This window comes from Lepidochelys kempii, chromosome 2 (assembly GCF_965140265.1).
Source record: "Lepidochelys kempii isolate rLepKem1 chromosome 2, rLepKem1.hap2, whole genome shotgun sequence".
Classification (NCBI taxonomy): domain Eukaryota; kingdom Metazoa; phylum Chordata; order Testudines; family Cheloniidae; genus Lepidochelys; species Lepidochelys kempii.
Genome location: NC_133257.1, coordinates 271,397,786 through 271,424,902, shown reverse-complemented (window position 1 = coordinate 271,424,902; position 27,117 = coordinate 271,397,786). Strand labels below are relative to the sequence as shown.

Below are 27,117 nucleotides of genomic sequence, written 5' to 3'. Positions count from 1 at the left end.
GAGCAAGGACATGAGGGATGCTCCAAGCTAAGGAGTTCCCACTGGGAAAAAGCAGGGTTGCACCCTGTAACTATGCTGGTTCTGGTGGGTCCCAACTGAGAGTGCCAATTGAGGACAAATTGCTTCAAGCAGGGCAGTTACAGCCCACGGATGGGGTTTTTCCACCTCTAAGGCAAACCAAACCAGCCAGACAGAGAGGACTTTGGTTTTACCCCACTAGCTAATCACAAGTCACACAAGCAAATCCCTTAGACATTCCAGTTTCCCAGTATCACCACCAGTGCCACTCATAATGGGGACGAATGGTTATGAAAACCAATACCCCAATAAAAGAAAAAAAGGTTCTCTCGATCCTGAAGGACCAAGTCCCAGACCCATGTCAATATGCAAATCAGATTTTACCCACCAATCACACTGTTGACAACCCTTTAGAATCCAGAATCTAAAGGTTTATTCATAAAAGAAAGAAATATAGATGAGAGCTAGAATTGGTTCAATGGAATCAATGACATACAGTAATGGCAAATTTCAGAGTAACAGCCGTGTTAGTCTGTATTCGCAAAAAGAAAAGGAGTACTTGTGGCACCTTGGAGACTAACCAATTTATTTGAGCATGAGCTTTCGTGAGCTACAGCTCACTTCATCGGATGCATACCGTGGAAACTGCAATGGCAAAGTTCTTGGTTCAGTCTTGCAGCAGTGATAAAATAAACTGCAGGTTCAGATCAAGTCTCTGGAGGACATCCACAGCTGGGATGGGTCTCTCAGTCCTTGGTTCAAAGCTTCAGTGTAGCAAAATTCCTCCAGAGGTATGAAGCAGGATTGAAGACAAGATGGAGATGAGGCATCAGCCTTTTATAGTCTTTTCCAGGTGTATGAACACCTCTTTGTTCTTACTGTGGAAAACTACAGCAGAATGGAGTTTGGAGTCACATGGGCAAGTCCCTGCACACTTTGCTGAATCACTAGACGTATCTGCCTTCTCTCCATGGGTCAATTGTATAGCTAATGGTCCTTAATGGGCCATCAAGCAGGCTAGGCAGAGCTGACACCAACTTGTCTGGGGTGTCAATCAGAAGCACAGCACACATTTGAACTACAGACAGGATAAAGCCAATATTCATAACTTTAACTACAAAAATGATACCCACATATAGATAGCATAATCATAACCAGCAAACCATAACCTTGTCTTAGACACCTTATTTGACCCCCTTTATACAAGATTTGGTGCCACTACAGGACCTTGGTTGTAACAATGATCTATACAATCCCAGATTATGTCAATAACGTCACACAACCCACAAGGAAAGGCTGCAGTGGCTGGCCTGACAGAGGAGGACCGATGGAGTCTGGGTGTGGTTGAAGACACTGGTATATGTTATGTCAATGGCTAAGAGAGTGAGGATTTGCACTAGCGTGATATGTTTTATGCTTTGGGAATTCTGTACTATGTTCTGTTAATAAACTATGGTCATGGATTAGAGGATAAACTTCCACGGAGTTACTAGTGACTCAAAGAAAACTGAGAAGAGGGGCTACTTGAGGGCTGCTACACAGGGGTGCCTGGGAGGCAGCCACTCATTTATAGGCGCTCAGATCCCCTAGAGGGACTGGGCCCCATCCAGATCCCAGCACACATGCAAAGGCAGGGAGACTGGCTCAGACTCCCTGGGAGAACTCCCCCCAGATCCTGGAACATACATGGGAGAGAGAATGTGAAGTTCACAGATGCCCCCTGCCCCTATTCTCCCCTAAGTGCCCTGCCTTTCACCTCAATGTCCCCTTTCCCAGAGCCCCAACCCCCACTCTCCCTAACCTTTCCCCCACACTTGAGCTCCCAACCCCCCCCCCCACCACCACCACTATTGTCCAGGCCTATTTCTCTCCCTTCCCTACCAGCAAGCATTTGCATATCTAATTATTTTCCCCAAGAATATTTTGATTATATTTCCCACAAATAAAAAACTAAGCCTGAGGCACAAATTTTAGCAGTATGCCTTCATACCTTTACCAGATTTCTACCCAAGGTAGACTCTTGCTGACACTGGCTGAGTGGGTCAGGTTCAAGGACTACTGCTCAGCCCCTTGAGCTATCCAGCTTCAGTGACACTGCAAGGCTAAAAATCCTCTTAGCTCCTCTGGCTTCACATGCTCAGTATAATTTGCTTAGCTGTGAGCCTTAGGAACATAAGGTTCAACCCTATCCAGAGAATCAAAGAATATCAGGGTTGGAAAGGACCTCATCTAGTCCAACCACCTGCTCAAAGCAGGACCCCAATCCCCAACTAAATCATCCCAGTTAGGGCTTTGTCAAACCTGACCTTGAAAACCTCTAAGGATGGAGATTTCATCACCTCCCTAGGTAACCCATTCCAGTGCTTCACCACCCTCCTAGTGAAAAAGTTTTTCCTAACATCCAACCTAAACCTCCCCCACTGCAACTTGAGACCATTACTCCTTGTTCTGTCACCTGCTACCAGTGAGAACAGTCTAGATCCATCCTCTTTGGAACCCCCTTTCAGGTAGTTGAAAGCAGCTATCAAATCCCCCCATATTCTTCTCTTCTGCTGACTAAACAATCCCAGGTCCCTCAGCCTCTCCACATAAGTCATGGGCTCCAGCCCCCTAATCATTTTTGTTGCCCTCCGCTGGACTTTCCAATTTTTCCACATCCTTCTTGTAGTGTGGGGCCCAAAACTGGACACAGTGCTCCAGATGAGGCCTCACCAATGTCAAACAGAGGGGAATGATCAAGTCCCTCGATCTGCTGGCAATGCTCCTACTTATACAGCCCAAAATGCCATTAGCCTTCTTGGCAACAAGGGCACACTGTTGACTCATATCCATCTTCTCGTCCACTATAACCCCTAGGTAGATCTAAACTCTTTCTTGATTACTATTTTGCTTCCCCAAAGGGCTAGTGGATTCCATGAATATTCTGGGGGTAACCCTCTTGTGAGTTAGACCCTGTGCCAGGATCAGAGTTGTGACACTGGAAGACCGGGTGCCAGCTCATGCTTGCCAAGACCCTAGGCCTCAACTGAACACTGCTAAATGCATAGCTGGAAACCTGTCTGCCTCACCCAAGTGTTATATTGTTAAAATAGGTATAACATTTATAAAAATGTGTATAGTGGTTAGATGTCATGAAATGCTTGTACATTACTGCATATATTAATCTCACTTATAACATCCATACCCCATGTGATAAGGTTATATGGAGTATTCGCATTGTAAACCTCTATAACTGTTACTCCTGGGGAAATTCTGTGCTACTGCGCACGTGCAAAATTAATGTCTGAGCGCAGAACTTTTTTTTCCCACCTGCAGAAAATACATTCTGCCCAAGAAGTGCTGCAGTTCTGCCTTTGACACACCGGAGGCCGCTGTGGTGCCGGCACACCCAGCAGCATGAATGCAGCCAGCAGCTAGCTATTCTGGCACCACAGCGGCCTCTGGTGGACAAAAGGTGGAACTACAGCACTTCTGGGGCAGAATGTATTTTCTGTGGGGAAAAAAATTGTACACAGTGGTGCAGAATTCCCGCAGGAGTAGAAGTTCATCCCAGCACCCCGCCTGTGAAGACAGCTTAGGACTGACAGAGTGCAGCACACAGGGCTGCTGAGGGGTCACAGACAGGTTCAGAAAGGCTAATCAAGTGGGATAGACTGGGGGCGTGGGCTCAGGAGCTAGTGGGATGACAGCATTGAACCAGGAGCTAAATGGGAGGGGGAGTGCAGGGACACATGGGGACGGGGGGGCTGCAGGGACACATGGGGACGGGGGGGCTGCAGGGACACATGGGGACGGGGGGGCTGCAGGGACAGGGGCAGATGTACCTGACTGAATAGGAGAGGCTTGAGGTCAGCCAGGGTCTGCATGGGGGAGGCTCCCCAACTCCCTAACAATCCCTCTCCCTCCCCACAAAACACTCTGTTCCATAATTCTCTGATCCACACCCAACAACCCACCAGATTCACTCCAGGCTCCTTCCTTCTCCCTCAGCTCCTCCATTACCCCTGACTCCCCCAAGACTTTTCACTGCTTCTTACGGGTGTGGGAAATGATTTTTTTCCACCAGAATTCAAGCTGATGGGATGAGTCCACATGCACATCTCCTCTTTCTGGGTGTGCTGGGGAGCAATTAAAATCTTTGTTCTTTGATGTTTCAATGTCTCATTTAGTTTAAATGAATTACTCAAAGGTCTGTATTAATACGCCTAGTAACAAATCTATTTGTCAAAAAAAGGTTACCAGAACCTTGCTGACAGGTATTATAAATAAATATTATTATAAATAAATAACCAAAATAATTAAAACTGGTGTGATTATATTGTGTTATTTTGACAAATAAAATATGTAGAATTTTGCAGAATTTTTAAATATTATGGGCAGAATTTTTTAGTGCAGAATTTTTAATTTCTTGATGCAGAATTCTCCCAGGAGTAAACTGTGTAATTGTGTAACTCACCAAACAGGAAAGAAGCATTCATTAATGTGAAATGCTGACTTCCTGCACAAGGTGGTAGGTCCTGCCAACCAAGAAGGCTCACTGAAACCAAATGAGACATTGAAACATCAAAGAACAAAGATAAGAAGAAACCATCTCTATGATGAGTGGATTTTGAGAGGGCAATATTTCTAAGCATAAGCAAGGGATCCCCAGCTGCTTAGCCTGCATTAGCCCTTAAAGAAATATAGAGGTTCCTTATTATAGAAGCTTCTACCACCTTTTGGAATCTACAACTCACTCATCTTTGTGTATGTTTACCTGCTTTAACCTTGTAAATAGCCCATTTCTTTTTCTTAGTTAATAAATCTTTAGTTTATTATGGGATTGGCTACAAGGGTTGTCTTTGGTGTAAGATCTAAAGTGCAATTGGCCTGGGGTAAGTAACTGGTTCTCTGGAATTGGGATTAACCTGAATATTATTGTGATTTTCTAAGGGACCATCACAAATTCAAGCTTCCCTCAGTGGCAAGATAGACCAGAGTACCCCAGAGGACTGTGTGTGACTCCATGTTAAGGCTGTTGCAGTGCTTCAGTAGTTTACACTAGATACTTGTGTAACCCACACACCTCCTGGGTGTGGTGCTCTGCTCCCTCTAGTGGCACCAAGACCACTTAGAGACTAATGAGTCTGCTACAGCCTTAGCTAGGGGCCATGTGGCTTTTAGCTCATGTAATAGACGCTCATGCATTTAGCTCCAGAGATCCCAGATTCAATCCTGCCTACCAACAACCAGGGTCTGTCGGCGTTACATTTGGTTGATGAACTTGCATCCAGTTTGGGCTTTGGGCCCTGCTTCTTAACAGTCTGCCCTGAGGTTGGTACTCATACACTGGAGCCACTCCAGACAGCTTGACAACAGCCCTGGTTTGATCCCCAAGTATGGGCAAAAAAGTGTTCCAAAAATGTCAACCTTTAGAACAGCCTTTTGGGGAGAGGTGGCTGTATCAAGAGAACCCTTTGCTCAAAATGACCCCAAATTCAGTTCACTAACCTATCCCATATCCCCAAGACGCACAGCACATTTCAAGGCAATCCAGGTAATGGTGCAGATTTTAGAGCACACACAAGAGCTGAGCTTTAAACAAAAAGCTGGTCTAGACTTTAACTATAGTAGACATGGCAGATCCACATAGTGGAGTAAAAAGTATAATGAGGAAAAATGTGAAGACGACTGGGGAGCATCCCGAACCCCAGCTTGGACAAAGTTATTGCCTGAAAGGCCCTAGAGCAGGAAGCCTCCCCCTCTTTGGCAGGAAATAAGAATGAGACGCAGCCAGGAGTGGTATAGCTAATACACCTGGGAGCATGCAGGGGGAGACAACACTCAAATACACACACACACACTATAGTGGGCAGGATGGGCTGTAGGCACATCTGGGATCTTACAAAGATATACAGACTATCACCAGCAGGAGAATGAATTTGTGTGGGGGGGTGGAGGGTGAGAAAACCTGGATTTGTGCTGGAAATGGCCCAACCTGATGATCACTTTAGATAAGCTATTACCAGCAGGACAGTGGGGTGGGAGGAGGTATTGTTTCATATTCTCTGTGTGTATATAAAGTCTGCTGCAGTTTCCACGGTATGCATCCGATGAAGTGAGCTGTAGCTCACGAAAGCTCATGCTCAAATAAATTGGTTAGTCTCTAAGGTGCCACAAGTACTCCTTTTCTTTTTGAGACTTTTTTAAAAGTGTATTTGTTGTTTTCCTTTTCCTCTCCATCTCTCTGTCCTAAGAGTCTTCAAGGAAGAGACTGTATCAACCATAGCACGGGCACTGATGGAAATAAACAATATTCAAGGTAGGAGCTCCCCAGGACACTGTAAAGCCTGAACAAGACTGGAGGGGGAGATAGCAACATATTACACACAAAATGAAATATAGCAGACAAAGTGTAATTTAGTACTGTAAGTCATTGAGCAGGCTGGGACCTGTCTCTTAGTGCATCTTTTCTCCCCACAATCATAGAAGATCAGGGTTGGAAGGGACCTCAGGAAGGCATCTCGTCCAACCCCCTGCTCAAAGCAGGACCAATCCCAAGAATTTCTCCATGCAGGTATCAGACCACCCCAATTCCAGAATGCTACATCACTACCATTTCCACTTCCAAATCCCCTTCCACAATACCACAATAAGCATGTCAATAAAAAAGCTTCTCCCCCACAATGACATCACTGTTACCCTCATCTTTCCTTTTTCATATGGCCTCTGTATTATCTGTTAACCCAGTCATATCTCAAACTAGGGCCCAGTCCTGCAGGCACTTCTGTATGCATGTGACTTTGCAACACGATTTTATTGGGACTGCGTATTTGCAGGCCTGGGCCCTTACTTTACACACTGCTCTATCTAGCTACTTCTATATCTCCCAAATCAAAATCTCCAAGTGCCTAGCAAATTTTGGGGGGCAAAAGGGACTGACTTATGAGGAGAGGTTAAAAACCCTTTGGATGTTTACAACGAAATAAAGCCCTGGGAGAATACTCTGTAGGAAACAATTCCATCCTGGCTGAGTCCTGGTGTAGAATGGACTAGATGTAAACTAATGGGGCTTTTCTAATCTCTAAAGGAGAATGTCTGTACCACAAGGCATCCTCCTTCAGACCCTGAAATGACTGACATGCCTGAAGACCCCCTCAATCCCCAAACAATAAGTACAGAGACCCACTCAAGGTCCATATTGATGTGTCCTAGGAGTTCCTCTTAGCTCCTGGAGTAATAGGACACTCCCTGCCCCCAAACTATCAGGCCCAGGATCTTGCTGAATTCTAAGGCAACCTATCCACTCTGGAAAGAGACCAGAGCATCATCATGGGCAGCCCAATGAAACCTTGACTTAATATGCAGCAGTGGACATGAAAGCAAACAAAATGTTAGGATGCAAAAGGGATGGAATTGAGAATGACACTCAAAACTAATGCCACCATAAAAATCAAAGGTATGCCCTCACCTGGAACACTGTATGCAGTTCTGGTCATCCCCATTTCTAAAAATATTCAACAGAGCGCATTCAGAGATGAGTGAAAAATAGGATTAGAAGTTGGAGAGACTTCTGTTTGAGAAGGGACTGAAAAGATTGGGATTGTTTAAATTAGAAAGGAGATAAATGGGGGGTGGGTGGGTAGGGGAATACAAGATAACGAAAGGGATAAAGAAGGAAAATCAAGCATTTCTATTTACTCTCTCATAAAAGAGGAACAAGGGGATAGCCAATGAAATTAAAAGGGCAGCCCACTCAGAAGTGATAAAAGGACTTTAAAAAACACTGAACCATTAGCCACCTGCTCTCCGAAATCCTCTACAATCACATCATCCTCCTGAAGTCGTACAAAGTGCTGGTATTAATATCACCTGCCTTGTCCTTTGTTTTGACTGCATCATGCCCTTTTTCAATTCCTCCACCAGCTTCCCCTTCCTCCACCACTTCAGAATGGAAAAAACATGCTAATCTCCCAGATTAACTCACTGCTTTCTAGGTCTAGTTTTGGTCACTGTGAGCTGCAGGTGTGGGAGATATATTCAATACCCTTTGCTTTTCTACTGTATAATCAAACTGTCTCATTAGCTGGGATGTAATTTGTGCACAGAAACATTTCTTCCTTCAAACAGAGAAAAGGACTCCACTGAACTACAAATTCCCTGCTTATCCCTCTGGTGCCTCCCTGACTCTCGATCTAGCAGAGGTATCCCCTTCCTTACAGAAGCTGCAACCAGGCATGTCTACACAACAGTAATGAGGTGTGAGATTGCTGCATGTGTAGACACCTTCATATTAGCTTTAATCTAGCTTGCGCAAAGCTAGATTAAACCAAAAACAGTGAAGCCATAGTAGCATGATCTAGCCACTGAGTACAAGCCCACCAGGAAACTTGACTACATAACTGGGCAGTTAGCTAAATCCAAACTAGCTTGGGTATGTCTACATGTGCCACAATTGCACCTCTGATTTCCGCAGACGGACAGACTCTCAGTGATTGAAGCAGACGCTCCTGAGATGGGAATGTAGTGCAACACAAATTTCTTACAGATAAAGCCAAACACAGCACCACAATTCACATCTCACTTCTCCTTGTCACCAGCAGGGTCTGAGCACCTGAGGTATGTCTACACTGCAATTAAACACCCACAGCTGCCCTGTGTCAGCTGACTCGGGCTCTGGGATTGTTTAATTGCAGTGCAGAGGTTTGAGCTGAGGGGGAGGAGCTCAGAGCTCAGGCTCTAGACTGAGCCCGAAGTCTATACTACAAAGAAATAGCCTTACAGCCCAAGTCAGCTGACACAAGCCAACCTTAGGTGTTTAATTGCACCACAGACATACCCAGAGGGTACAGAAAGTCCTCAGATTCAGCAGGTCAAACAAAGAGCTTGGGCTGTCAGCTTCTACACAGAGGCTTCCCATTGGAGTACTTCTCACTGTATTTCCATGGGAACAGACTTGTGCCTTTCCCGTTGCCGAGGAGATGCAGTCATTGCTTTCTGAGACGGGGAACAATGTGTCTCAGGGTATTGAGGACCTCAGAGTGCCTAAAGCTTGGAAGGGATTTTACACTGATAGATCAAAGCCCCTAACTTTACAGGCAGGAAACCCCCATCCCCATTCCTGTTCTTCAGCTCCAATTTTGGGCAGTTTAGTAAATGTGCCAGATTATTCCCTACAGCTATTTTTGGTATCTAAATTTAGAGAGAGACTCTTAATTTAAAAAAACACCCGTCTGAAAATATTTCCTGCTACTGTCCTGGTAACCTCTCTCATTCCCTCTCCCACTAACCAAAATTGCAGAAAATTTGGCATTAGCCTCCATTTTGTGTAGAGCTGGTTGGTTGGCCCGGTGTCCCCTACCCTAGGCAGGGCCAGTTAGCAGAGTCAGTCACTCACTCTCTTATGCAGTAACAGAGGAGGGGAAATATTTTTTTTAAATAGGATGGTAAAGCCACAAAAAATGGCAGGGAGGGGGGAGCATATTCCTCAACAAACAAGTCTTGTTCCTTCATGCTTTTCATGTCACAGTTTATCCCTGAAACCATGGAGACCTCGGGGGTAAGAATGGAGCAGGCACATTGGTGCCTGCGAGTCAGTGGCTGTGGTTACGGAGCAATCTTAGTAGCTCAATAGATCACCTATTTTCTGGCCTGTTTCAGGGACTGAGGAGGGGTTACCAGTATATCTGGCCCGTCCAGAAGCTCCCAGGGATGCTGTTTATCTGTAAATGAGGATTTTCAAACCAGAAGGGACTGTTAGGATTATCTAACCAGACATGCTGCATAACACAGGCCAAACATCCTTACCCAGCAGCTTCTGGATCAAGCCCATAACTTCAGTTTAAGATACAGCATCTCATTTAGAAAGACATCTAGACTTGATACAAAAATGTCAAGTGATGGAGAATCTACCACATCCTTAGGTAAACTGTTCCATTAATTACCATTCCAGGAAAAAAAATGTGTACTTTATTTCTAATCTGAATTTGTCTAACTTCAGCATCCACCCACTGGAGCTCATTCTGCCTTTTCCTGTTGGATTCAAGGCCATCTATTATCAAAATCTCTTCCATATGGATACTTATAGAATGTGACCAATTCACCCTCAACCTTCTCTTGGATAAACTAAATAGACTGAGCTACTTTAGTCTCTCACTATTAAGGCAGGTTTTTCAGACCTTAAATCATCCTTGTAGCTATTTTCTGAACCGTTTCCAATTTTTCAACATCCTTTTTGAAGTGTGGACACCAGAATTGGATGCACTATTCAGTAATGGTCTCACTAATGCCGTATACAGAGGTATTATTACAAACCTACTTCTATTCAGTATACCCTTGCTTATACATCAAAGGACTGCATTTGCCCTCTTAGCTACAGCACAACACTGGGAGTTCACGTTAGTTGATTATCTACCATGACACCTAAGTTCTTCTGTTGCCGCATTGCAGAACACAGCACTCCATCCTATAAGTGTGATATTCATTCTTTGTTTCTAAATGTACGATGTTGTAGATTGCTGTATTAAAATGCATAGTGTTCAAATGGCACATTTTGACAAACAATCCAGATTGGTCTGTATAACTGACCTATCCCCACCATTATTTACCACTCCACCATCTGCATATTTTGTTGGCAGTGATTTTATGTTTTCTTCCAGATCTTTATTTATTTCTTCCAGATTTTATATTTTCTTCTCATCCCAGTTTGGAGAAAGAGCGTCAGTCCAGAATAGAGAACTGTTTCTTATGTTCCCTATATCCACACCCAGTCTGAAATTAAGTCCAGCGCGTGAATGGTAATGTGGCAAAGTCAAGAAACAACCTGTGGGAAAGAGAGGGTAGATGGAGATCTCATACTATTGCATCAATAACAGGGGACTGGATTTGACGATCCAGAAGGCCCCTTCCAGTCCCATGTTCCTATCAGAGGTGGTATTAGCATGGATGTTGAAGATACTTAGGGCAGTAAATCCTGAACCACCATGTCACACTGCATCCCTGTCATATCCTCCCAGGGGTTGGTCTTGAAGATCTCACAGGGCTCTGGAGGTCTGCAGATTAGCAGGATGCACATCTGGGATTTTTGGTGATTTACAGAGGACTTCCTCAAGATGCTCCAGGCAAGACAAAAATTATGCTGTCTAAAGGAGAAATGCTTTAAATAACTGGCCAAGATGACTCCACCTTCATCTGAAGACATATAGCCCCCAGTCATCAAAATGATGTGAAGCCTCATGGTTGTGTTTGATTTCATAGATTCCAAGGCCAAGAGAGATCAATGTGGTCATCTAGTCTGACCTCCAGTATAACACAGCCTATCGAACTTCCCCAAAATAATTCCAAGAGCAGATCTTTTAGAAAGATATCCAATTTCAATTTAAAAATTGCTAGTGATGTAGAATCCACCATGATCCTTGGTAAATTATTCCAATGTTTAATTAACCTCACTGTTAAAAAAAATTACACCCTATTTCCAGTCTGAATTTGTCTAGCTTCACCTTCCAGTCACTGGATCATGTTATACCTTTCACATTGAAGATCAAATATTTGCTCCCCATGCTGGTACTTACAGACTGTAATCAAGCCACCTCTTAGCCTTCTCTTTGTTAAGCTAAATAGATTGAGCTCCTTGAATCTATCTCTGTAAGGCATGTTTTCTAGTCCCTTAATCATATTCATCGCTCCTCTCCAAATTATCATCATCATTCTTGAACTCTGGACCCCAGAACTGAACGCAGCATTCCAGCATCGGTCACACCAATGTCAAATATAGAGATAAAATAACTAGGCCTGCCGATTAATCACAGTTAACTCACGCAATTAACTCAAAAAAATTAATCGCAATTAATCGCAGTTCGAATTGCACTGTTAAACAAGAGAATACCAATTGAAATTTATTAAATATTTTGGATGTTTTTCTACATTTTCATATATATCTTGTATTCTGTGTTGTAAGTGAAATCAAAGTTTATATTTTGATTACAAAATATTTATACTGTAAAAATGATAAACAGAAGAAATAGTATTTTTCAATTCACCTCATATAAGTACTGTAATGCAATCTCTTTGTCCTGAAAGTGCAATTTACAAATGTAGATTTTTTTTTGTTACATAACTGAACTCAAAAACAAAACAATTTAAAACTTCAGAGCATACAAGTCCACTCAGTCCTACTTCTTGTTCAGCCAATTGCTAAGACAAACAAGTTTCTTTACATTTACAGGAGATAATGCTGTCCTCTTATTTACAATGTCACCAGAAAGTGAGAACAGGCATTTGCATGGCACTTCTGTAGCCAGCAGTGCAAGGTATTTACATGCCAGATATGCTAAACATTTGTATGCCCCTTCATGCTTCAGCCACCATTCCAGAGGACATGCTTCCATGCTGGTGACGCTCGTTAAAAAAATTATGAGTTAATTAAATTTGTGATTGAACTCCTTGGGGGAGAATTGTACATCCCCTGCTCTGTTTTACCCGCATTCTTCCATATATTTCATGTTATGACAGTCTCGAATGATGACCCAGCACATGTTGTTGTACGTTTTAAGAACACTTTCACTGCAGACTTGACAAAACGCATAGAAGGTAACAATGCGAGATTTGTAAAGATAGCTACAGCACTCTACCCAAGATTTAAGAATCTGAAGTGCCCTCCAAAATCTGAGAGGGACGAGGTAGGGAGCATGCTTTCAGAAGTCTTAAAAGAGCAACACTCTGATGCAGAAACTACAGAACCTGAACCACCAAAAAGAAAATCAACCTTCTGCCGGTAGCATCTGACTCAGAGGATGAAAATGAACATGCATCGGTCGGCACTGCTTTGGATGGTTTTCCAGCAGAACCAGTCATCAGCATGGACGCATGTCCCCTGGAATGGTGGTTGAAGCATGAAGGAACATGTGAATCTTTAGCACATCTGGCACGTAAATATCTTATGACTCCGGCTACAACAGTGCCATAAGAATGCCTGTTCTCACTTTCAAGTGACATTGTAAACAAGAAGCGGGCAGCATTATCTCCTGCAAATGTAAACAAACTTGTTTGTCTGAGCGATTGGCTGAACAAGAAGTAGAACTGAGTGGACTTGCAAGTTTTAAAATTTTACACTGTTCTATTTTTGAATGCAGTTTTTTGGTACATAATTCTATATTGGTAAGTTCAACTTTCATGATAAAGAGATTGCACTACAGTACCCGTACTAGGTGAATTGAAAAATACTATTTCTTGAGTCTTTACAGTGCAAACACTTGTAATTAAAAATAAATATAAAGTGAACACTGTACACTTTGTATTCTGTTTGTAACTGAAATCAACATATTTGAAAATGTAGAAAACATCAAAAATATTTAAATAAATGGTATTCTATTATTAACAGTACGATTAATCGCTTGACAGCCCTAAAAATAACCTCTTTACTCCTACTCAAGATACCCATTTATACATCCAAGGATTGCACTGGCAGCTCATGTTCAGCTGATTATCCACCACTACCCCAAATCTTTTCCAGAGTCACTGCTTCTCAGGATGGAGTCCCGCATCCTGTAAGTATGGCATACGTTCTTTCTTCCTGGATGTATACATTTGCATTTAGTCATATTAAAACATATTGTTTGCTTGCACCCAGCTTACCAAGGAATCAAGATCTCTCTGTATCAGTGATCTGTCCTCTTCATTATTTACAACTCCCCCAATTTGTGTGTTATCTGCAAATTTTATCAGTGATGATTTTATATTTTCTTCCAGGTCATTGATAAAAAAATGTCAAACAGCGTAGCATCAAGAACTGATCCCTGTGGGACCCCACTAGAAACACATCCATATGATGATTAGTCTTCGCTTACAATTAAACTTTGAGGCCTGTCAGTTAACCAGCTTTAAATCCATTTAATGTGTGCCATATTAATTTTGTATCAGGGATTGGCAACCTTTGGCATGCGGCCCATCAGAGAAATCCGCTGGTGGGCCGGGACAGTTTGTTTACCTGCAGCGTTCACAGGTTCAGCTGATCGCAGCTTCCACTGGCTGCGGTTCACTGTTCCAGGCCAATGGGGGCTGCAGGAAGTGGCGGCCAGCACATCCCTTGCCCCAAGCCGCTTCCCGCAGCCCCCATTGGCCTGGAACGGCGAACCGTGGCCAGCGGGAGCTGCGATCGGCCAAACCTGCAGACACTGTCCCGGGCTCAGGCTTCAGTCCCTCCTCCCAGAGTTGTGTAGTAATTTTTTTCAGAGTAACAGCCGTGTTAGTCTGTCTTCGCCAAAAGAAAAGGAGTACTTGTGGCACCTTAGAAACTAACCAATTTATTTGAGCATGGGCTTTTGTGAGCTACAGCTCACTTCATCGCATGCTGTAGCTCACGAAAGCTCATGCTCAAATAAATTGGTTAGTCTCTAAGGTGCCACAAGTACTCCTTTTCTTTTTGTAGCAATTTTTGTTGTCAGAAGGGGGTCACAGTGCAATGAAGTTTGAGAACCTCTAAACTAGATCAAATTTTGTTCTCATAAATGAGCAATTCCAAACCCTCGTTTGTTACCCATGCTCCCAGCCTTGGTACATAGGCAACTCAATAATTTCTTCTCTCCATGTCATTTATTAATTTTATTTTCAACATCTCAATTTTGTGTTGAGTTCTCATATCTTTCCTCTTTTTATCCTCCTCTTTTCTTATTAGTTTAACACCCTCCTGACTATTCTAGCCACCAAGAATATTCGTCCCCCTTCTGCAGAGGTGAAGGCCATCTCAAACTATACAGCCCCCTCTTCCAACAGAAGGTGAACCAATGTTCCGCAAAACCAAAATCTTCCACCCTACACCACTTCAGAGCCTTGTAAAGTATACATGGAATTTAGATAAATTAAAAGCACTTTACCAACAAATAACACTTAGTCTTATGTTCTTAACAAATAACACAAGGATAATCTTCAAATCCAGACTGGATGCTTTTCTGGAAGATATGGTTTAACCAAACACCAACTTATGCTTTAGTCACACATAAATTATTGGGTCAATACAGGACCTGTGCTATCAAGGAGGTCAGAGTAGATTGGGGTGGCCAACCTGAGCCTGAGAAGGAGCCAGAATTTACCAATGTATATTGCCAAAGAGCCACAGTAATACATCAGCAGCCCCCCCAACAGCTTCCCTCCCACTCCATTCCCAGTGCCTCCCTCCCACTGGCAGCCCTGCCAATCAGCGCCTCCCCCTCCCTCCCCGCACCTCCCAATCAGCTGTTTCGTAGCGTGCAGGAGGCTGGGAGGAGGAAGGGGGAGGAGCAAGGGTATAGCAGGCTCAGGAAGTAGTGGAGTGGAGGCAGGGCCTGTGGCAGAGCCAAGGGTTGAGCAGTGAACACCCCCTGACCCATTGGAAAGTTGATGCTTGTAGCTCCAGCCCCGAAGTCGGTGCCTGTACAAGGAGCCACATATTAACTTCTGAAGAGCCACTTCTCCATTGGCCACCCCTGGACTAGATAATCCCTTCTGGCCTTAAACTCTAAGAATCTATGAATAACCATTTATTGCAAGGTTTCTTGGGCCTCCCCTCTGCAGCAGCTGGTATTGGCCACTATCAGTACAGGAAGCTGTCCCTAGGGTCTGGTTTGGGCCTGTCCCTATGTACTTCTAAGGGGAAAAACAAACACAGAAACCCCCTAAAACACTTCCAGCTCTTCATTTTCTACCATAAAAAGCAGCAGAAAAGACCAAACCTTTTTATTTTTTTTAAATTATCTATGGGTCACTTAAAAGTAATTTCCCACTCAACTGCCTAACATTTACAAATTCAACTCCACTTCTCCTCCATGACATCACCTTGTAAATAAAGAATTTTACTCAATTTCCATACAGCACACGTGCTGCCAGGGGAACAGTAACCAATTGTTTTATTGAGAGCACCCAATATGTACAAAATACGTTTTTTAAAACCCTTGTAATTTCACCAAATCAAGTCCAATTTTCATCAGACCACCAAAAGGCACACTGTAATCTAAGGACCATATGCAAAACCGTGTCAAATGCACATTTATACCATTTTCCACTGAAGCACTAGAGCTGTGCAAACAACAACAACAAAAAAGGGCCACAATGCATTTTTATAATTGCAAAATTGTATTTCTTCTCCACCCTCCTGGTTCTTGAAAACAACTGAACCACTTTACTAAAAGCATGCAAAAATTTCATTCCCACAGAATGTGCCAAATTTTAAAGCAAAGAGTAAAAGATGACAAAGTTAAAAGCATTTGACACACCTCTGCAACCTCTACTCTAGGGCTTCACTTTTTAAAAAAGAGGACATCTATCCATGGACCTTGACACCTATCTGTGGCAAAGGTGGGGATCAATGTTGTGATAACAGGAAGGATAGACAGGGCAGGGCTAAGTTATGAAAGGCCTTGAAGGTAAGGACAGGAAGTTTGTGTCGGATACGTGGGAGGAGGAGCTAGCAGAGGGACTAAAAAGAAGGGTGACATAATCAAAGTGACAGGCCAGGAAGATGATCTTCGCAGAAGTATACTAAATAGATTTGTAAGGGACGAGGTTGACAGTTGTCAAGGCCAGAGAGGTCATAGAAGCAAAGTCATGAAATGACCTTCTTCTGCCACCACTCTGACCACATCACCCAATTTCTTGAATCTCTCCATTAGTTTTTAAGCTCAGGCTTGACAAAGCCCTGGCTGGGATGATTTAGTTGAGAACTGGTCCTGCTTTGAGCAGGGGTTGGACTAGATGACCTCCTGAGGTCCCTTCCAACCCTGATATTCTATGAGTTCTGTCATTGCACACTGTCATTTATATTTAGAACTGTCTCTCACTTCTTACCCAACAAGCACCCTTGAAACTCAAGGGATACTTATCCGCTATATAAAGTGCTAGTTCTGCCTTATGGTCCCCGTGTTAAGGACCCCATGTTAAGTTGCTAAATACCAGACATACTTGCCCACAGCATACCAGTCTCTGTGCTGAAAGCAGTTAATGAATCCATCTGAGGACATTTTTGAGCAATACACATTGTGAGATGAGAACATTTAGTAGTCACTATATATGGCATGAATACATTCCGGAGAGTGTAATACAAATACTTGTTAGTATGAGCTACAAAGACATGTATCAGAGTGGTAGCCGTGTTAGTCTGTATCAGCAAAAAGAACGAGGAGTACTTGTGGCACCTTAGGGTTGTCTATTTTAGTTATTTACATTTGTCTAAAAGTAATTAACTATGCAGGATTACGGCACCTCTACACAACTGAATACATACAAAGAGAGCTATCCATAAAAGATTTTGAATCCTCCCCATCTCAAAATATGAACCTTTCCAGAAAACCCTAGGAAAAAAGTTGAGTCTTACAGCATGCCCTGAATGTCATAACTAAGCCCCTACCTCATTTGCAATATTGTGGAAGTTGTAGATCCCACAACATTAGGCTTCTACTGCAATTTGGATTTTAATTGGCTTACTTTGCACAGTCCACAATTTTGCATGTATTTTGAGTATGCAATTAGTACTGCACTAACATATAATGCCTGTAAAATTTTGAAGGCTAAAGTGGACTGGAGTCGATTTCTACAGCAGTTATGTTAAGACTTTTAATCTTTTAAATTTTATATTGTATGGGTCACTTTCTTTTTTTTAAATGAATGTTTAATATAGTTACAGCAAAATGTCTGGTTATCAAAAAAATTAGCAGGCATAACATAATACTTGAGTGTTTATATCGTTCCAGCAAATTTTTCTTAAACAAGTAGGTCTACTCTGGCTTTTCCAAATTACTGCTATTAATAAATGTCCATTAGTACTTTTCCATGATTTTCCATGTCTTGTTCTCAACTCAACCGTAATTATTTGAATATGATCCCACGATTCAAGTAGGGTCTTAGTTATAATGGTCCAAGCTTTGCTGGACAGGGCTTGGAAAATTAGCCAAATCCAGAGTCAAAGGGCCCCTTAAGAAAAATACCCTTCCTCCATCTCCCTTCTGTTTAAAGTATCAGGCTGTTACCTTGAGGTCTCCCACTGAACACCACTGTAGCAACTTCACACTGGGAGAGAGGCAGGTCCCAAACCTTTTAGAGTTTTGTAGGTCAAAAGCAACACCTTAAATTCCATCCCAAACTCCTCAGACTCTCGAACACCAACATGCAAACAAGTTGGCAGACAAACTCATTCAGCAGTAACTTCAGCTGCCAGATGACCTTAAGGTGTAAACCAATGTAGAGCACACTGCAATAGTCTAGTATTGAGGTGACAGTGACAGGGACAACTGTAATGAGGTCTCAGAATTGGAAAGCAAATGTTGCACCCTCCTTGCCAAACGCAGAAGGGAAAAAGCAATTTGGCCACAGCTGCTATTGGGGTATCCAGCGGCTGTCTAAGACCTAACAGAGTCCCTAAATGGCAAACAAGAGTATAAATGGGAGGTGCACTCCCTCGACCAAGCAGACTGATAATCGCTACCATTCTTTCCAGTTGCTTCCCCCAACTTTCCAGCATTACCTTGTTCTTATCTGAGTCGAGCCTCTGCCAGCCAGCTTTCATCCATGCCCCAATCTTTGCCAGATGTTGAGCAAGAGTACTTCATGAGGAGTCTATAAGTCAAGACTGTATGCCTTTCTAAAAGGTACGCTCTTAGGCTGGACGCAGGAATTCACTAGGTGTAATTCTCTGACCTGTCTTATGCAGTAGGTAAGACTGGATTACCATAATGGTCCCTTCTGGCTTTAAAACTCCATGAAGTGGTTCAGCTGCACCAACTGGACTGGAAAAGATGAGGTATTAAGTTTTCAGTCATCAAGATCCACTAACTGGAAGCAGAAGTTAGACAAATTCAGACTAGACATAACACAAATTTTTACCAGTAAGGGTAATTAACCACCAGAACAACTTACCTGGGCCACAGTGAATTCTCCATCACTTCGAATCTATAAAGCAAGACTGGGTGTCTTTCACTCAGCAACATGCTCTAGCTCAGCCAGAAGTGATGAACTTGATGCAGGAATCACCAGGAGAGATTCTCTAGCCAGGATTGCGCAGGCGGCCAAACTGGCGGATCATAATGGTATAATCCCAAACTATAAAATTGTTACCTTCACTAGGGTAACACTGTGTTCGTCCACTACTCTTACCACCAGTGACCACTGAAGTGAACTTTGCAAGTCTAAGCAGGAAAAAAGGGACTGATCCAACCATGGAAAAGAGAATACCGGTTAGAGAAACTGTAAAGAAGTGACCGAGCAGCAGGAGGCAGTATGGCTCATCTGGAAATGCTCCAGTGGAAGTGACACTAAAGATGAAAGAATTGAACTGGAGATTCTAGTATGTTAGTGTAAATGTAGAGTTAACCAGTGGGTATCTATGGAGGCCAGGGATGGAGGAATAGCAGGAGGAGGAGAATTTACTGTGTGACACTACATAAAGGAAATGGGAACTCAAAAAATGTTGATTTAGGAATGGTGCAAAGATAAGCATGATACCTGTACAAGTCAATGACAGCCTGGCAAGCATCAATCACCCTTAGTGAATGGAGGAGGAGTTACTGTGAATGAACACCTTAAGCTCCTCCTCTTCCCTTCTCCCCCACAACAGGCACTCGTTTACTTTCTCAATGGCTACCTCTCACTCTCCAAGTCAAACTCCCTGCTTTGCCCATGTTAGTCTCCTCTCTACCAGCCATGATGGTAATCAACAACTCCATTCCAGCCTATCTACCCCAGTATATTTGGATCTTAACTAATCAGAGCACCAGCTAAGATATCCAGTACTGAAGGATTCAGAGTAGCAGCTGTGTTAGTCTGTATTCGCAAAAAGAAAAGGAGTACTTCTGGCACCTTAGAGACTAACCAATTTATTTGAGCATAAGCTTTCGTGAGCTACAGCTCACTTCATTGGATGCTCAAATAAACTGGTTAGTCTCTAAGGTGCCACAAGTACTCCTTTTCTTTTTGTGAGTACCTGAAGGAGCAGCTCAGTCTAGGACTGACTCCAGGCAACAGTCCTAACATACCCAAGATTGCCAGCCCCAGAGGTTCTCCCTATCTCATGCAAACCATATACATCTTCCTTCCCACCAGGAACAATCTGCTTTCCAAAGGGTTAAACCTACCTGTACCAGACTAGGTGGATGATGAAGGCCTTGAGTCACATGTGCTTGGAACAATGGGAAACAAGAAGCTTATCCAGCTGTGCAGGGGGAGGTGGCTGGTTGGTTATGTCATGATGAATTAGCAGGGAAGGTTCTGATCTAACTGAAGCAGGAACTGCTGTAACGCAGCAAACCCAGGATACATTCGAATCCAGCTCTGAAAGGAGAAGGCAGGCAGTGAGTGGGAGGGAAGAGATGAACACAACAAATCAGTGTGAACTTGCTGGGTCAGTGCTGACCCAAGATGTACCTTTGCAAGCTGAGAGAAGAAAGATAGAGAGGCTATCAGCCCCAGATGTTGAAGGAAGAGTGGAGAGTGTTTACTGATATTGCTGTTCCAGGCTATATTCCTGCTGTTGGGCACATCTGGACTCTGGCTATTTTGGGGAAAGTGAACTAGTTCAGGAGCTGTAAGTGTCAGTTTGCTGGTGTATAAAAAAAGGCTACAAAAGACAGACAGCAAAGTACAATGTTTTAGCAGAGACACTGTTACCTCAGCTGTACCAGAACATGGAAGGTGCAGAACTAGCTGTGCTAAGGCAGGTAAGGAGATGTAAATAGAAATGTGTAAGGAGGGTAGGGTAAGATCCAAATATCCTGGGGTAGGTAGGTTGGAATGGAGCTGTTGATGGGCAACATGGGCAACACAAGTGGGTGCAGAGTCATCTCTGCCAGGGCAAGTCCAGAGCAGATCCTGCCGTTCCTGGGGAAGGGGATGCAGATCCAGCTCTGTCTGTGGAAAAGAGGATGTCAATACAGCTGCTCCTTGGGAAGAGTGTGACAATCGAGCTATGCCCGTGGAAGAGGGATGGCACATCACACTAACTCTGCAAGCCAGGAAGTAAGGCGAGGCTGTATCACAGCAAGTGGAGAGAGGAAAACACAGCTGTGCTCATAGGGATGTACAGGGAGGGTAGTTTAATACCCAGCTGTGTTGAGGCCAGCAGGGTGCTCGCTGACGATCCAGATGTTCCAAGAGCAGATGGACCGAGAGGAGAGGATGTTCATGTAGCAGTACTAAGTCAGATGAGCAGAGCAGCGGTGTTCAGCCTGCTCTGTCATGGCAAAAGAACCAACTCTGCCAGGGCTGAAGAGCAGGGCATGGGTCCAGATCCAGCACTGCCAAAACAAGGTATGGGCTAACAGGCAGAAATGGAGATGGGCAGGTAGAAAATGTGCAGCACTAAGGCAGACTGTGCAAGAGACCAAGGTATGGACCATGCAATGTGTGGTGCCATTTTGGAATAAGTGAGCAGCAATATCTGGTCAGAGCCACAATGTGCCAAAGCAGCTGCTTGGCAGAGCCAAGCAGGGGAAAGCGGACAGGGGACATGGGACAGTGTGGGCAGATGGACTTGTTAACAGTGCCCAGCAGTAGATCCAGAAATAATTAGGAGGATCTGGGCAGTACCACATAGTGGACAGTGGCATGAACTGAAGCAGCGCCATGTAAGGCCAGGTGAACAATGCCAAGGCAGAAGCAAGTGAAAGTGCCAGGCCTGGCAGGCAGGGAGCAAGGCTTGTAAGGTGGAGGCATATAGTAACAAACTGCAGACCGAAGGGCCGTGCTAGGCAAGGAGGGTGCCAAGGTTGAAAGAACAGGAAGCAGTGCTAAGAGTCCCTTTCCGAAGGCAGGAGTGAGTGCCAGGCTAAGGGCAGAACTAGGGGTATCACACAGCAGAGGTACAGTGCTGGACTGAGGGTAGTGCTAGGGGTCTCTCCAGGGGATGGGGGCAGTGCCCAGCCTAAGGCAATGCTAGAGAGGGGTCTGTCTCCTAGGGCCAGAGGGCAGTGCAAGCTGAGAGCAATTCCAAGCAGGGAGTCTCTCCCCAAGGGAACGGGGGCAGTGCTGGATAGAGGGCAGTGCAGGGGGTGGGGATGGGGTATCTCTACCCCAGGGCAGGTGGGGGTAGTACCAGGCATGTCTCTCTTCCAGGGCAGGTGGGAGCAGTAGCACCGCCAGACTGAGCAGGGGCAGGAGAATTAAGCTATCTCAAGGCAAAGGCAGACCCAGCCCCCAGGGTATGTCTCAGGGGCAGGGAACAGTGCCATGTAGGAGAAGATATATCACAAAAATGGGGGTCTCCCCCAGAGGCACTGCTGGGGCTGTGAGGAAGTGGTGCTGGATCTCTCCTAACGCCAGGGGAGCAAGCATTGGGACTGGTCGAGGTCAATCTTTCCTAGCAGGGGGCAGTTCATTTGTCCCAGGAGGAGCCAGTAGGTAGCAGCTGGTCTCACCTGAGGGAAGTAGGACACAGTGCCTGAGGTGAGGGGGTGGTCGGTCTCCCCCAGTGGGGGGCCGGGGAGTGGGCAGTATCCAGGACTGGGGACAAGGGAAGGGGCTGGGGTGGTCTCCCTGACAGGGGAATCGGCTGGAGGGTCAGTTTCCCTCGGCAGGGGGCAGAGGAAGGGGTGGTGGGGGTCAGTCTCCCCCTACCAGAGGAAGGGGTTGAGGGATCAGTCTCCCCCAGCAGGGAGCAAGGGAAGGAGTTGGGGGTTGGACTTCCCCAGCGGGCTCAGGGAAAGAGGGCAGTAGGCAGGGCTGGGGGCCAGGAGGTCGGTCTCCCCGACAGGGGACAGGAAGGGGGCAGTACCCAGGAGTGTGGGGGGCGGTCTCCCCAGAGGGGGGCGGCGGGGGGCAGTGCCCGAGGCTGGGGGGGGCGGATCTCCCCGGAGGGGCGCAGCGGGGGGCAGTGCCCGGGGCTGGGGGGGGCGGGTCTCCCTGGAGGGGCGCGGCGGGGGGCAGTGCCCGGGGCTGGGGGGGCGGGTCTCCCCAGAGGGGCGCGGCGGGGGGCAGTGCCCGGGGCTGGGGGGGGCGGATCTCCCCGGAGGGGCGCGGCGGGGGGCAGTGCCCGGGGCTGGGGGGGGCGGATCTCCCCGGAGGGGCGCGGCGGGGGGCAGTGCCCGGGGCTGGGGGGGGCGGATCTCCCCGGAGGGGGGTGGCGGGGGGCAGTGCCCGGGGCTGGGGGGGGCCGGTCTCCCCAGAGGGGGGCGGGCGGGGGGCAGTGCCCGAGGCTGGGGGGGGCGGATCTCCCCGGAGGGGCGCGGCGGGGGGCAGTGCCCGGGGCTGGGGGGGCCGGTCTCCCCAGAGGGGGGCGGGCGGGGGGCAGTGCCCGGGGCTGGGGGGGCCGGTCTCCCCAGAGGGGGGCGGCGGGGGGCAGTGCCCGGGGCTGGGGGGGGCGGATCTCCCCGGAGGGGGCGCGGCGGGGGGCAGTGCCCGGGGCTGGGGGGGCCGGTCTCCCGAAGGGGCGCGGCGGGGGGCAGTGCCCGGGGCTGGGGGGGCCGGTCTCCCCAGAGGGGCGCGGCGGGGGGCAGTGCCCGGGACTGGGGGGGCCGGTCTCCCCAGAGGGGGGCGGCGGGGGGCAGTGCCCGGGGCTGGGGGGGGGCGGATCTCCCTGGAGGGGCGCGGCGGGGGGCAGTGCCCGGGACTGGGGGGGCCGGTCTCCCCAGAGGGGGGGCAGCGGGGGGCAGTGCCCGAGGCTTGGGGGGCGGGTCGGTCTCCCACAAAGGAGAGGCTGGGGGGGGGCAAGGGAAGGAGCCGGGGGCGGCGGGACCCCTCCCACTCCCACTCCCCCTCACCCTCACCCTCACGTCCATGCTCCTCCCCGCCGGTCCCGGACTCTCCCGCTCCCGGGGCCGCGGCTCCGCTCCCGGGGCCTGCGGGCGCCTGCGCGGCGATGCGGGGAGCGGCGGGCGGCAGGGAGCGTCTGCAAAGTGCGGCCGTCAGGGATCGGGGTAAAGAGCCTCCCGCGCCACGGAGCCGAGCGGGAGCGCGGGAACCTCCCGTCCCGGCCGGGCACTGACACCCCTCCCGTCCTCTCCCCCGCCCTGCCCCCCTCGGCCGGGCACTGACACCCCTCCCCTCCTCCCCCTCCCCCAGCCCTGCCCCCCTCGGCCGGGCACTGACACCCCTCCCCTCCTCCCCCTCCCCCGCCCTGCCCCCCTCGACCGGGCACTGACACCCATCCCCTCCCCCAGCCCTGCCCCCCTCGGCCGGGCACTGACACCCCTCCCCTCCTCCCCCTCCCCCGCCCTGCCCCCCTCGGCCGGACACTGACACCCCTCCCCCTCCCCCGCCCTGCCCCCCTCGGCCGGGCACTGACACCCCTCCCCCGCCCTGCCCCCCTCGGCCGGGCACTGACACCCCTCCCCTCCTCCCCCTCCCCCAGCCCCCTCGGCCGGGCACTGACACCCATCCCCTCCCCCGCCCTGCCCCCCTCGACCGGGCACTGACACCTCTCCCCCTCCCCCGCCCTGCCCCCCTCGGCCGGGCACTGACACCCCTCCCCCGCCCTGCCCCCCTCGGCCGGGCACTGACACCCCTCCCCCTCCCCCAGCCCCCTCGGCCGGGCACTGACACCCCTCCCCCTCCCTCAGCCCCCTCGGCCGGGCACTGACACCCGTCCCCTCCCCTCTCCTCCCCCGCTCTGCCCCCCTCGGCCGGGCACTGACACCCCTCCCCGCCCCCCTCGGCGGAGCACTGACACCCCTCCCTCTTCCACACCCCTGCCCCCTCGGCCGGGCACTGACACCCCTCCCCCTCCCCCAGCCCCGCCCCCCTCGGCCGGGCACTGGCACCCCTCCCCCTTCCACACCCGCTTCCTCCTCAGCCCGGTACTGACACCCCTCCCCTTCCCCAGCCCTGCCCCCCTCGGTCAGGCACTGACACCCCTCCCTCAGCCCCTGCCCCCCTCACCCGGGCACTGACATCCCTCCCCTCCCCTCCCCCAGCCCTGTCCCCCTCAGCCAGGTATTGACACCCCTTCCCTCCCAGCCTCTGACCCCTCAGCTGGGCACGGAGACCCCTCCCTTAGCCCTGCCCCCCTCACCCGGGCACTGACACTCCTCCCCACCACACCCACTGAGCCCCCTTCAACCGAGCACTGACATCCCCCTTGTGACGAAGTGGGACTCTTCTTAATGTTTCCTCTGAATAGTGTGGGGGTGCCTCAGTTTCCCCTAGGCAGTTCTTAAGTATCTAGGTGGTGGGGTAAGGGTGTATGATCATTGCAGAGCCCTAGAGGGCCGGTGTGTGCAGGAGTCTGGACACAGAGAACGGCCGACACCCTGTTTCCTGGCAACTGATGGCCTGGGCCCTTCCCCCCTGCCAGGTGAGAGCTAAAGGGTTGGAGAACAAAGGAATCAGGTGACCTCCTGGCCCGGGAAAGGAACAAAGCCCAGAGGAGGAGGGGCTGGAGGGAGTTTCAGTTTGGGGCTGGCTGGGACATGGAGTGAAGTGCAGACGTGGTTGTCTGGCTCACTGCCCCCCAGAATGGACCCAGCTGAGGGGTCCCGTTCTCTGCACCTGCAAGCTCTGTTTTAGACCATGTTCCTGTCGTCTAATAAACCTTCTGTTTTACTGGCTGGCTGAGAGTCCCGTCTGACTGCGGAGTTGGGGTGCAGGACCCTCTGGCTTCCCCAGGAGCCCCACCTGAGTGGACTCACTGGGGGGAAGCGCACGGAGGGGCAGAGGATGCTGAATGCTCCAAGGTCAGACCCAGGAAGGTGGAAGCTGTGTGAGCTGTGTGTCCTGAAGACAGGCTGCTCACAGAAAGGCGACTACCCCAGAGTCCTGACTGGCTTCATGGGGAGCAGTTCCAGAGCATCGCCCAGGAACTCCGTGCACACTCCTGCACACACCGGCCCTCTAGGGCTCTGCAATGATCATACACCCTTACCCCACCACCTAGATACTTAAGAACTGCCTAGGGGAAACTGAGGCACCCCCACACTATTCAGAGGAAACATTAAGAAGAGTCCCACTTCGTCACACCCCTGCCCCCCAACATCCCCTCTGCCCCCCTTAGCCAGGGGCTGGGGACTCACACCCCTCCCCCACCTCCATGCCTCACACAGGGACCAGGCCCTGACAACTCTTCCTTCCCTCACATCTCCTCCCTGTCCCCCAGGGACTGGGCACCACCCACACCCTTGCCACTCCCTGTCCCTCTCCCCTCCAGGGACTGGCATCAACACCCCTCTCCCCATACTCCCTGGCCCCCTGCCAGAGACCAGGCACTAACATGTCTCCCCTGACACGGTCCAGGTGCCAACACACAAACCCCTGCCAGGGACCAGGCTCTGACAACACAGCTGCACCATCCCTCCCTCCCTGACCACCAAGCAGGCACCAACTGCTCCCCACCCACGCCACAGATATACAGGATTTGTGCTATCCCCCAGCTTTTACACAGTTCTTTGGAGGAACCCCCTCAGTGTGCCAGACCCCACTCTCCCTTAAGGGTAGGCCACGAGGCCTGAATGCCTCCAAGACTGAGGCCTGGTCTACACTACAGAGTTAGGTCAACACAAGGCAGCTTACATAGACCTAATTATTCAGTGTCTGCACTAGACCTAATTATAGAGTGCAGTGCAGTGTCTACACTAGACCTAATTATTCCGTGGCTGCACTAGAGTGCAGCTTCTGCCCTGTTACCCTGTCCCCTGCTACACCAACATAATAACTCCACCTCCACGAGAGACATAGCACTTATGTCACTGTAGTTCGGGCGACACAGTATCTGTGTAGACACTGTGTTACTTACACAGCCTGTTGGCTGCCAGCCCCCAGTGAGGCTGACAGCTGGAGCCCTCCCTTCTGCTCCAGCACCCACAGTTTTAGCCCTCCCTTCTGCCCCGGCATCAATGGGGGGGGGGGACTGTGAGCCCATGCCCTGCTGACAACTTGGGCTGTCAGTGCAAGGGTTGGGGGGCAGATGTGAGTCCCGTGCCAGGTTGACAGCTCAGGCTGTCAGTACTGGGGGGCGAGCAATGAGCCCCATGCCCAGCTGATAGTTTGGGCTGTCAGCACTGGGATGGGAGGGAGGGGGCTGTTGTGAGCCTGCGTCTAGCTGACAGCTTGAGCTGTCAGTGCTGGGGTAGCTGTGACCTTCATGCAGAGCTGCTGGGCTCCAGCTCTCAGCGTCCCACAATGCCCCACCTCAGTTGGTGAAAGTGCTCCTGGTGAGGACACGCACCACCCACAGAA

The 27,117-nt window shown here is 48.5% G+C and overlaps 1 protein-coding gene across 11 annotated transcripts in view; it reads right to left on the bottom strand.

Moving 5' to 3' along the window:
- Nucleotides 1-23,864, bottom strand: part of SMARCD3 (SWI/SNF related BAF chromatin remodeling complex subunit D3) — a 213,751-nt gene extending 189,887 nt beyond the window's left edge. For 3 of the 11 annotated variants that reach the window (XM_073335007.1, XM_073335008.1, XM_073335009.1), the window contains exons 1-3: nt 23,715-23,863; nt 20,091-20,286; nt 18,485-18,746 (exon numbers count right to left, since the gene is read on the bottom strand). Coding sequence is in view for 3 of the 11 variants with exons in the window: in XM_073335002.1 (XP_073191103.1) it covers nt 18,485-18,526 (42 nt within the window). In the remaining 8 variants the exon portion in view is untranslated. Of the gene's footprint in view, nt 1-18,484; nt 18,747-20,090; nt 20,287-23,708 lie in introns of all 11 variants that reach the window. The other 8 variants (XM_073335004.1, XM_073334999.1, XM_073335005.1 and 5 more) reach the window with 5 other exon arrangements.
- Between the last annotated feature and the right edge of the window lie 3,253 nt (nt 23,865-27,117).